The following is a 12545-nucleotide window of genomic DNA, read 5'->3' on the forward strand; positions in this document are numbered from 1 at the left end:
ATTCCTAATATCAACATGTATATTCTCCCTTTTTTTTTCTACATATTTATTAGGGGTCTAGTTGAGAGAATTTGTTTATCAATCAATGTGTGCTTGGTGATCATTCCCTTTATCAGGGTTCGTGCTACTCCTTGAAGTCCTTGAAAAGCTCTGGGATTTCATTTTAGATTTCAATGGCGCTTGAAAAGCCCTTGAAAAGAAGAAGTTTCGCTGAAAGTGCTTGAAAATAATGAAAACTCCTTGAATTTTGTTCGGATGGGAAATAATGTAGGATTGTGTCAAAGTAATTCAGGGATTGAACGCAGATTTCAAAATCGGGGACAGATTATATCTGGGGAAACGTTTTTAAAGTTGATATTCATGACCAATGAAAACATTTTGAAACAGTGCAAGACAAAGTAAACTTGCTTTGATTGCTCCTTGAAAACTCAGTTTTTAGTGCTTGAATACTCCTTGAATACTCCTTGCACTTTATGTCCAAAAACCAGCACGGACTATGCATATTCTCATGATCTCTTTCCCGTATTTGATATATTACTTACATAACTCTACTAACGAGAGGTTGTTTAGAGATAAAGACAATTTTTTGTGACGATCATTTTCTTTATTCTTCTGGCCCCAGTTGTTCAAAGAGCGGATAACTTTATCCACTGGATAAGTCACAATCCAGTGGAGAAATATACTCCACCTAGCGCTTTAGGCAAGTTTTCCCCACCAGCCGATACTTAAATTTGATATATGCTTTTACCCTATCCACAAATTATGGGGCTATTAGGAAAATCTTGCACACATTTTATCTGCCGGATAGCGACCTATCCAGTGGATAAAGTTATCCGCTCTTTGAACAACTGGGGCCTGGCCTATAGGTTTAATCAATTAGTGATACTGTAATTAGGAATTAGATGCTGTTCAGTGTGACTGATATGTTGTTTTGCTTTAGGTGCTTGTGTAACGGACATGCAGATAAGTGCAATGATCAGGGTAGATGTACTTGCCAGAACAATACCGAGGAAGAATGTCAGTCCAACTCAGACCGTTGCTACAAATATCAGGCGAGTGAAATTGTTTTGTTTATGCAGCAAATACACCTTCTTAAGGCCGATTTAGACGGTTCGACTTTTGCTTACCACTGTCGCATGCGATTTCTAGTGCGCGCGCTGCTCGCGTCATGCAAAAAGTCGCACACAACTCTTGTCGTTCAACATTCGCCTATACCAACGATTGTCGTGGGATTTTGAAACATGTTTTAAATTCCTACGACATCTTTTGTGACGTACACGACAGTCGTAAGCGAGTTATAGGTTTGATTTACACGAAACAATTCGTGTCGTAGGCCTGTGGTAAGTTTGTCGCATGCGACGAAGTCGTACCGTGTAAATCGGCCTTTGGGCGGCTGGTATATAGGAGGGTAATCTCCTAACCTGGCAGATGATTACCTCTTTCGAGGAAAACTATGATATACCGAGGACAATCTTCCAGCCATGGACATTGTCATCCGGGATATCAGCATGCTGGAAATGGGTTTCTTTATTTCTAACTCTCTAGTCTCCTTCGCAGCCGACGTTTGGGTTCGTCAGGCAACGAGCTCCGTCGACGAGCCCAAATACGGCTGCAAAGGTAGTCTCCATCGCAGCCGCTCTGTGTCTCGTCACGCAACGCTCCTCCTGATTTGTCTATATAGCGAACCAGCCGTAAACTGCTACTAAAAATAGTTCGCGGGAAAAAATACAGGGAAATGTATGGAAAGTTCAAAACACGACTGGACGCTTTCTGGCACAGCTACATCCCTCCAATTTTTTTTCCTTTTCCTAGTGCCAAAAGTTTGAATTCATGAAGTTTTCAGAAGTGATGTTTTGTGAAAATTATTTGACATCGGATTTCCATACAAACACTGTTATTTCAAGCCAGTTTGCCTGCTCGTCAAAATGGCGTCGGAAACCGTGATAAGGCCTATTTAACGCAGTTATCGCAAGACATGTTAGACGAGTTATGTCGTGACAAAGCACCAAGGTGCACTTTAATAGATGTACTGCAATACACTTTTTTTTATTATTATTTGAGAACGTCTAATTTTGGAGCTGAGGCTGAACGTTCTTATATTTTATTGCGATTTGAGGCTGAAAACGTTCTTAAGATGTTCTTATATTACATGGTATACACTACATGTATTTCAGTAAATCAATGAGAACGTGACCAGGAAACCTATCAAAGTGCATTGCCTGTAGAGATATGGTATCAAGAACTGCTGATTATGACAAACCGAGATGTGTGTCACCATTGTTAATGTTATACAAAACATGCCTTAATTTCCATTTGTTACCTTGATTTTATATACAGATCAGCAAAATAAAAACGTTCTTAATCGACTCTCAGCCTGAGGGATGTTCTTAATACGTTCTTAAAATCTTGGTTAATCTCAGCCTCGACGTTCTTATAAAAAAGGTCCTTATAAAAAAAAAACGGAGTGCAACCACATAAATCGGACCGTACAGCGTGACACTACGAGCCAGTTCTTACGTGACGAACAAAGAGGCCGGGACAACGTAAAACTGCGACACATGCGTAATGCAGAATACTTCAACGTACTTGCTTAGGCTAATAACCGTACTTTTGATATTGAAACAGTGCGTTAAATGTAAAGATCAGTTCATGGGCAGTCCAATCAACAACCAACAGTGCTACCGAAAAATCAGCTACATGCAGGAATTTGTCATCGGCCACAAAACCGCCGAAACTGACGAACAAAACGTTGGTGGACTGTCGTTCGGACAAGCCATCTTCTACGCCATCTACCCCCGATTTACCAACGTGAACATCCGCTTGACTACTGATGTTTTTACGGGCGAAGTGGATCTGTACGTGACAAGCGAAAGTGACGAGTTCACGGTCGAGTATAACCACACCTCAGGGCATCATGAAGTTAACATTAGAAGCCTTGCTAATTCCCCGAGGTAAGAGCTACTTCTTATTTTTCTCTATCTGATTAATTGCCGCTCAGTAGTTAACACACTTGACGACGAACCCTAAGGAATGATCGCAACACTTAACGGGGAACACCTTATTAAGAATTCTCCCAGTGACATCCCTTCGTATGGGAAAATGTACCCAGGGAATTCCTCTAGAGATACCTGCGGGTACACTTGTGATGGTTTGGTCCTTTACTCAACACTTAACGTAAAACACCTCAGTAAGAATTCCCCCAGTGACATCCCCGAGTATAGCCATTGCCAGAATGTACCCAGGGAATTCCTCTAGAGATACCTGCGGGTACACTTGTGATGGTTTGGTCCTTTACTCAACACTTAACGTGAAACACCTCAGTAAGAATTCTCCCAGTAACATCCCCGAGTATAGCCATTGCCAGAATGTAACCAGGGAATTCCTCTGGAGATACCGGCGGGTACACTTATGGTTTGGTCCTTAAGCATCATCAAGAGAAAATAAAGAGGCAAAGGGGGAAATTAGGGGTGTTTGTTGGGATATGTGAACTTTATTTAATTTATTTTTAGACATCGTCTAAACGAAAGTTGGTTTCACGAAACGTCCGTAAACGGTCAGTGTGACGTCACGGGAAGGAGTTTGCCGACGTCGCATTGTGTAATGGCGGCTGTTGAATATTCAGTATGACTTTCCTAATTGGCATACGTTTGCGGACGTCTCGGGAAACAGACTTCCGTTTTCACAACGTCTAAAAATAATTTAAGTGAAATTCACATATCCCAACGGCTTTACTGGGGGTCTTCCTCTCTGTCCCCTTATTTTCTCATGGCATCATTTGTTTCATAGGGCGTAGACTACGCGCGTAATGTCTTAATGATACAGTTTTCTTCCATGCCATACCCCTGGGCAAACCCTCGAAAATGCTCTAGGAAATCCCGCGGACATACCCTTGTGTACCTTACTGGGAACACCCAAGATTACATCCCCTGGACGTGAATCGCTTGTTGTAGAAACATGAAATTCCCTATGGGCATACTACAAAACAGCCCGCAAATACTGTTGGTCACATCCCTGGGAATTCCTTACGTTTGGGATTTCTGTGGCTGGTAGCAGTTGTCTATGTTGTAGCAGATTCAACTCGATGCAACAAGGACTTGTAGTAGGAGAAGTTTGGGGGAGGGGAGGGTGTGCAAGGTTTATGTTTACTGGTGCTTACTGTTGGCTTTTTTCAGCAACAGAAGGCGAAGGAGAAGTACAGAGTACGGCAGTAGCAGCGGTAGCAACGGGGTGGACGAACTAACAGCGTCAGATGTGAATTTAAATACATTCACAACCTACAATAACAACCACAGAGCGCTCATTGTGCGTCAAGTACGGAAACGCCTTGTAATCACTTTCCCGCACGTTGAGCACAAACTGCGGGACACCAGGTTAGAAATGTTATGTTTAATTACTCTGGCCAATCAAAAAAAAAATAACGGCTTGTAGCCGTGTACTCCCCACTCGTCATCTTGACTTTATTTCCCACCGTCTGTAATACACGTTTTTGCTTTCACATGCGACTTTTTTGGGCAAGTAATTCATGTTAAGGTACCATATAGTCACACACATAACCCTAACCCTTAGCCTCCGTATAGTCACCCTTAGGGTCTATACGGAGGGTAAGGGTTAGCGTTATGTGGGTGACTATATGGTACCTTACCATGAATTATATGCCCTTTTATTGTTTCCTGTGAACAGTCTCCTCCCACTTAGCGCTAAAATAGGGTCTTAAAATTGTATATTCTGTAGTCGACCTGCACCTTTCAAAAGCTCTATTTTCACAGGACCCTTATAACCTGCAGCTCCATTGTTTTTTTAGGGCTGGGAGCATTGTTCTGTTGTTCGTTCTTTTGTCCTCTCGACATATTGAAGAGAGCTGGAACATTGACCTCTAGAAGCTCCCCCACCCCTCCCCACTTATGTCCAAAAATGCACCTGACCCTGAATTTGGGTACTTCATATAGAATAGGCCTTTTTGTCGTTTTCGTATGACTTCGTGTTTGACAGAATTATCTGTGTTTTAGTGAGAATTAAGGTTAGGGGGCGCCTTGTGATGTCCCTCAGACAGTTCATGAATAATCTCCTTAGCATTTCTGGACATATCTCCCCCTCCCTGGGATTCTTGTAGTCTAGATTTTTTTTCTGGTGCAGTCTGGCGCCAAGTGTGCACGTGACTGGTTTTTACAATACAGACAGAAATCTTTTGTAGCATTTGCCAGTTTACTATCCTGCGCCTAATGCTGCCATGTCTTTTTTTTTTTTTTTTTACTTGCAAGGTTCTACATGGTGTTTGTTGGTCGAGATAAGTCAGGCACCAAGGGTCTGGTGTACTTCAGACAGGATCAGTCCCAGATTGACTTGTTCGTCTTCTTTTCCGTCTTCTTCTCCGCTTTCTTCCTCGTTGTTTCGATCAGTGTGTTTGGCTGGAAGATCAAACAGTACCACACTCGCAGAAGAGTGATCGAGGTTCGCGAACTTCAGCTGGAAACGATGAGGAGTCGTCCTTTCGCTACATACTCATTCCTCCATGAGAGGAATAAACCACAACCGAGCTGCTGGCGCGTGAAGCGTGACACTGCTGCACTCCTGTTGCGTGACCCCTCGTCGATCAAACAGCACCAGCTCCGACTGAGGGACGTTAGAGAACGACCTGTCTTGGCCCCTATCAGTCAGGAGCCTACTGGGGATGGGCGAGCTTGCGTTACAACAGTTATTTTTCAGCTTCCTGGGAATGAGTGCTCAGATTTTCAGCTGCTTTTGGGTTCCTCCTTAACTCTAGTCTCCAGCCAGCATTCTCTTAGTGGTGTTGACCATCACGCACACAATGGACGGAAAGCAAGCACGAGAAGAACAGTCACCTTTACAAGTTAACCCCCATATAAATAAGTATTTACGCGCGTTACCGGTCACACATTTTCTATCAAATCGTTCACGCAACATCACTAGCCCTGCGTGACGAACTGATCAGTGGTGTTGAGCATCACACAATCACTACATGTCATCGCAACCGTTACTTGGAAAGTCATGTTTTAAATGGCTTATCCAGTTATCCAGTCGTTGCGTGACCACGTAATGCACTTTCTGTCAAATAAAATACTGATGTTAGTAAAATTGCATACATCATACATGTATATTTTTTCCAGATCAAAAGCTCGCGCGTATTTTGATCATTTTTCATCATTATTCTGTCAATTAATCACCTCATTTCGTTGAAAGTGGAAAGTCGACACAATCCAATTTAGGAATTCGTTTGCATAAGATGCGAGGGATTTTCCTGAAATACTACCAACTCGAGTGCTGTAAAAATAATTGCCTATTTTTCACATCCAGAATTTTGACTTTTTTATATTGTCATTTTTATTGCGATAGCTATTATTGTTGAAAAGGTCTTTTTTTATTTATATAATCGCAGGGCACTGAAGAGTTCGATACTAAGAATGTTATTTCATTGTACCTTTATTCGAAGAGAAACAAACTCCATTCTCTGTTGTATTTCGGCATTGCTTTACTTTGCGGGTAATTGTGGGATACTGGACTTTTGAACGTAACTGCAAATCTTGGTGACTGCGGGCACTTAAATACTGGGCAAAAGACGAACAAATAACGAAATTTTGCTTCCTTCTGTCTCGGTGTGTCGTGTCCACAGTCTTTAGATATACGAATAAGCGTTCACGGGAGATAATAAGATACAACGTAGATAGATGTTATCCGTGTAGGGTTAAAAGGGAAGTGTCACAGGGGTTTGGTGTCATTTCAAAAACCCAACGACGTTTTTCTGTTAGGAGAAACCTAAAAGTAATGGTGCCGGTTTGTTATAACTTAACAGCTAAGTGCGCCACAACTATTGATGAGTGTCTTTGGCCATAGATGGACTGGGCCCGAATGGGTTGTAACTTGAAAAAAGTTAGGCGAAATGTTTCCAAGTTCTCTCATTTTTGGTTTGCAAAACGCGCTTGAACAGATCATAAGTTGTTACTTTCTAGAATTCACTTGATTACTTTCTCTCAGTTCTTGAATTATTTTGTAATTAAATGAATGTATCGTTGCGTCATTTTCACCAAAGGAGGTCAAAATTTCTTGGACACTTCCCTTTTAAGCAGCAATATTTGCAATTTATATTCCCCACCAATTGACAAAATTGGTGGCTGTTTAGTTCAATCAAAATTAACCTAAGTTCTTAACCTTTTCACTTCCAGAGTAAATCCAAGCTGTTTTCAGCTCGGTCACTGTTGGAGATTGAAAGGGTTAAGCGTTATTTTAAATTTAGTGTTAAAATAGGCATTGTTTAGGTAAAGTTATATATTAATTAATTAGTGTTAAAAGTAGTTATTTAGTTAAAGTTGGTGATTAGATTAGTTAAAAAATACTAGAATATCTCTTCCACTAAAGATGTTGTACCTCGTCTTTGTGAGCTTCAGAAAGCGGAGTGCGTGTTTACCTCTACTATGAATTGGCGCCAAAAGAAAACCAGTGCCAGAGAACTTTGTTGTGTACGTATTTTCGTGATACATTACATTTACAAAAGCTGATGAATTTTACTCTAGCGGCTTCGCCTTTCGTGAAGGAGGAAAAGAGGTATGTCCCATGATGACACATGATCTTGTGAACAATATTGACTGATCACATGACCTCAGTTGAAACTGCGGCCACACTCATTAAAAGAGGTGTTGGTTCTCCTTTCAGCTTCTATTTGAAATTGCCTACTGGCATCATCGTCACTTTTGTATGAAAGCAGCTTTCCTTTTTTTTTTGGTGGGGGGTTGGGAGAAGTAGTGGTGCTGTGTATTGTCTTTCCTATTCGCCCTGTGCTTACCTACTTGCTCAACAATTTTGATATGCTGATAATTAGTAATGGTTTGAAGTTTATTGCTTATTTTTGTTTTGTAAAAAAAAAATGATGTCAAATCCTGAAGTCTTGTAAATAAAATGAATTGCTACACCACTAGTTTCGCGTGGTGTTTGCTTCCTTCTGTTACCTTTCTTGTTCCGTTTCTAAGCCTGTTGTTTGTTATTACAACCTGTCAAGTTACCTTTTGTAACCTATTCCTTTGTGTAACAGTACTTTTTGAGGCCTAATGCATTCCCTTTTGCTCATTCAGGCGTACCCTTTTATGCTCTTACAGTGTTCCCTTTCGTGGTATACTTGTTCCCTTTTGCCCCGTAAGTGTGCCTTAATATACCCCATATGGTCCCTTTTCCGCCCTAATGTGTTCCCTTCTGTGCCTTCAAGTGTTCTCCTTTGCGCCCTTAGTAGTTCCCCTTGGCACCCTTACAATATTATGTTTTGTGGTATACTTGTTCCCTTTTGCCCCGTTGTTCCTTCTTGTGCCCTACGTTCCTTTTTTCTCGCCCTAACGTGTTTCCTTGTGTGCCTTCGAGTGTCCTTTTAAACTCTTACAAATTCTCGCCTTTGCTTTGTACTCTTTTGCACCCAAATGTGGTGAAAAAATTCATCTAAAATGAAAGCTTTAAAAGATTTTTAAAATTCCTTTCAATAACAAATTCTGGTCAATGCTTTCCGTCACTGATCCTTCGCTATTCTCATCCTCTCCTCCGTCTGGCAACACCCCCTCCCTACACCCTCCTATCAATCTCTAACCGACCGACCGTTAATAAAAGCTTCGAGACGTCTGTTGGTGTTGTTTACGCTCAGAAAATTTAATAGCGAAAATAGGCGATAATGAAATCCAATTTTTAGAACACTAATATGCTATCTCCCCTTTTAAAACTAAGCTTTGAAATAAAGAGTGAAGTTTCCTTTTAAACCTACGTCAAATTAAAAAGTCAGGAAGAAAGAGGAAAATTTAGCAAGTGAAAGTAAAGCCTAAGAGCTATTGAAAGACAACAGAAATAGTGTAGTGAGAATTCAGTCGCTTCCCACCAACCAGTGGCTCGTTTTAAATCCCAAACTCGCCGTCAACCACGGCTTGAATTTCTCTGCTTTGAAGATTGTCATCTATAGTTCTCCAATTATTTCGATAAACGTTTCTAAACTGATTCCAATTCGGCTGTAAATCCGAGATTTGTTTAAATATGAAGTGCTAATCTTGTTAGCAAAAAGTTTCACATCCTTATTTATGAGAAATCTTTACCCCGTCCTTTTATACCGTTATCCGTTATTTCCTGCGTTCACGGAAACGTTTTCCCAGTTGTTTGTTTTCGATTTTTTTTTTTTTTCATAATTTTAACCCAGTCATCGCCCATGCATTTACAGTCAACCCAGGTCACGCGTGAACGATATTTTTGAAATTTGAACAGAGTTTTGAAATTTACATGTCAGTTTTGAAAATCGCCAACGAGATTTCAGAGTTCCCGTATAAATTTCCCTAGCTTATTGACGGCGTAAAGCTATGAATTTTTCTTTACATTGCAAAATTGAATATTTCAAGAATAACAATTGTTTCCCAAGTATTTTGAATCTTATTATTTTTTTTTTTTCAGTTAATGCGTCTTTTTTGGAACGATTTCCAGAGAAATGTCCAACATTCCATTCACACGTCGGACATTACAAAGAGAAATTCGAATGTTCATTTCATTCTTGGAAATACTGTTCACGCGCGACCTGGGTTGACTGTAACGTTTTGATTTTCGTCCGAAAGGAAAAGAACTGAACAATTCGAAATCGAGGCGACATTTGAATTGTAGATTATTACTAAATTATTCGTATTTTTCTCACACCTTTCACCACCACGAGGAACGTGAAACCAAGATGGACAACGGTAAAACCTAACTCCGTCCTTATAGTTTTTCCTGGACAAAATGTTTCAAAACATTGACGCTAAAGTTGCGGTTTATTTCATGGAGTATCGTCCGAGCCGCCATACATCTCTTCATACCCGTTTAGCTTGAACCTGTCTTGGACTAACGGTCGGAAACCATCGGCGCGCCAGGTCATTCAACGTGGAAGAATTCAAAATTCTAAAGGTATTTACTCGATATCAACCGCTTTTTATTTTCCTCGCGAAGTACTTTATTAAAGAGTAAGTGTTTTGTTTTCCCAAACGTGGAGTAGCTAGATAATGTTGTTTCTTAGAGTTGGTGGTTTTAGACAATGACGCTTACATCAAGCGCTGAACGTGTAGCGGGTAGAGGTACATACCCTGGATTGAAAGTTATTACGTCCCAGTTTTAAAACACTAGCATACCAGGCTCAATGAATTGTTCAACAAATCAATGGTTGAATTCGGATACCAGCTTTTTCAGTGAAACATTTTGGTGGGTGAACGGGGTAGGTACGTTAAAAACTCGACCCAACAGGACCTTTTGCAGCTTCTATCCATATTATCTTCAAATTTTCAGCGACGGGATATAAGTCGATTTGTGCCTCTTGCATTCTCTGACTTAACCAGTTCAATACACCGAGACCTTTTATTTAGCGTAATCACTTGTACCTTATGTGGCAAACTTAAGGGTTAAAGAATCATTTTGTTTTTAATCTCTTGTTGTTTAGATGCAGAAGTTGTTGTGATTGCCGGATACATTCCCAAAGAGACAGAATTCCTTTGATCTCGGGTGAGTTTTTTTTTTTTGTTACAGCATGATAACCATTCCCATCTTCAGAAACATTTTGTGTCTACGTAAGAAAGCTGAAATGTTTTCTTGAATTATGATATTTCTTTTTAATCAGAATAGTTTAGTTTACATTATAAATATTGAAACTCTAGAAATAAATAAATAGAACTTCTTCCACCCTTGCACTCCTCGCTCGATCATATCACAGAATCAAAATGAATCAGAATAAAAGTGATTTACCGAGGGGAAGGGGGTGGGGGTGCGAACATTTTTTCACGCTACTATTGTTTCCTTCCATGCAGAGACCATGCACAGTGTTGATAACGCTAAACTGAGAGCCAACTTCGGGACGCTGAAAGATCTATTAAAGAGGTAAGATATTATAATAAATAATTATTATTTAGCTTCTTGCTTGCGGAGTGCTGAGAATAAGATTTATCTTTAGATATTTTAAATCAACTTTAAGAAGTTTTAGCCAGAGTTTATGCACATGATTTCACTCCTGTGCTCATTGTCACACATGAACAAACTGAACCTTTTCGTCAGTGCATTTTAATACCTAGAATAATTTTTCACAGTCTGTTACTTTTAAATTGCAAGGTTTTAATAAATATATTTTTTCCTGTTTTGGATTTTAGTTGCAAGTTTTATTTACAAGTCAAGAGACAGCAACAACATTGGCAAATAGAGTGGATTGGACTGCAGACTGTGGATAGAGGACTGCAAGAATCAATTGGCCATAAGGTTTAATTCTTGAAAACTTTAGCTTACATACTTAAAATTGATGGTTCAATTGTTCAAAACCCGGATTTAAAGTTAATCCAGATTATGGCTTTGGTTTCTCGTGCCAAAAAAAGGTTAGAACAAGTATTTCAAAAACAAAAAAAATAAGCATTTTGCATTGCCCAATCTATTCATTTTAAGATAAATCACTGATTCCAAAAATGAAACACAGGAAATGTTAAATCCTGAACTCAAAATTGGAACTTATTCTGGATTAGCATGATCGCGCTTTGAACACTTAGGCCATGGTCTCCAAAGTTTCATTTATAAGAAGGTCTGACTGAGAGTGCTTGAGCTCAATTCTAGGATATCAGGTAAAATTCAACTAATTACTCAGCCTTGAGGTTTGGGAAATACTATTCCATAGATTTGATTTAAATGGTTGCAATTAAGGGTTTGATTCACAGTCAGAAAAAGTTGGAATCATCAGAATCCTTTCCACCATTTTAATGGTCACACTATAAGATTTGATCCACATACAGAAATGTTAGATCCACCTTGTGCAGCATAGCAAACAGCACCGCAGGAAAGTACTGCCCAGTAGATTTCATTTGAATGGTCACACTTTAGGAATTCTTCCACAGACTCAAAACTTAGAACCACCTTGTACAGCATAATAAACAGCACCACAGGAAAGTACTACTCAGAAGCTTTCATTTAAATGGTCATACTTTCGAAATTCTTCAACCGAATCAAAAGTTAGAACCACCTTGCACAGCATAATAAACAGCACCACAGAAAAGTACTGCTCAGTAGCTTTCACTTGAATGGTCTACTTTAGGAATTCTTCCACAGACTCGATAGTTAGAATCACCTTGAACAACATAATAAACAGCACCACAGGAAAGTACTGCTTATAGTAGCTTTCACTTGAATTGTCACACTTTAGGAATTCTTCCACAGACTCAAAAGTTAGAACCACCTTGTACAGCATAATAAACAGTACCGCAGAAAAGTACTGTAGTAGTAGTAGCTTTCACTTGAATGGTCACACTTTAGGATTTCAGCCAGACTCAATTGCTACAACCACCTTGTAGAGCATAGTAAACATTACCACAGGAAAGTACTGCTCAGTAGCTTTCATATTTTAGCATTCAGTCAAACCTCGTGCACTCGACTGGAATTTTGACAAATCGGAAGCAAATTTATTCCAGGTTTTGAAAAGATGTTTTGTAGGATACTAAGAAAGAGCTAAGAAAATGCTTCATACCTGAAAATGTCAAAGGAAGAGAGGCAATTCCTTAATCGACTCCTTCGCAGAAAGCACC

General features: G+C 39.8%; 1 protein-coding gene and 1 long non-coding RNA gene across 5 annotated transcripts in view; both read left to right on the forward strand.

Annotated features, from left to right (window-relative positions):
- The window catches only part of LOC146449283 (multiple epidermal growth factor-like domains protein 8), a 53007-nt gene extending 45080 nt beyond the window's left edge, over positions 1 to 7927 (forward strand). For 2 of the 4 annotated variants that reach the window (XM_085101105.1, XM_085101107.1), the window contains exons 31-34: positions 941 to 1052; positions 2626 to 2951; positions 4173 to 4370; positions 5259 to 7927. In XM_085101105.1, the coding sequence (XP_084957231.1) occupies positions 941 to 1052; positions 2626 to 2951; positions 4173 to 4370; positions 5259 to 5853 (1231 nt within the window). In that variant the 3' untranslated portion in view covers positions 5854 to 7927. The remainder of the gene's footprint in view (positions 1 to 940; positions 1053 to 2625; positions 2952 to 4172; positions 4371 to 5258) is intronic. The other 2 variants (XM_085101106.1, XM_085101108.1) reach the window with 1 other exon arrangement.
- Positions 7928 to 10687: 2760 nt separating this feature from the next.
- On the forward strand, positions 10688 to 11344 carry LOC146449285 (uncharacterized). The gene is made up of 2 exons (XR_014860579.1): positions 10688 to 10866; positions 11133 to 11344. It is a non-coding gene; the product is annotated as an uncharacterized LOC146449285 (long non-coding RNA).
- The last annotated feature ends 1201 nt before the right edge of the window (positions 11345 to 12545 follow it).

Source organism: Pavona decussata, unplaced genomic scaffold, assembly GCF_977016875.1.
Source record: "Pavona decussata unplaced genomic scaffold, jaPavDecu1.1 SCAFFOLD_602, whole genome shotgun sequence".
In the NCBI taxonomy this organism is placed as follows: domain Eukaryota; kingdom Metazoa; phylum Cnidaria; class Anthozoa; order Scleractinia; family Agariciidae; genus Pavona; species Pavona decussata.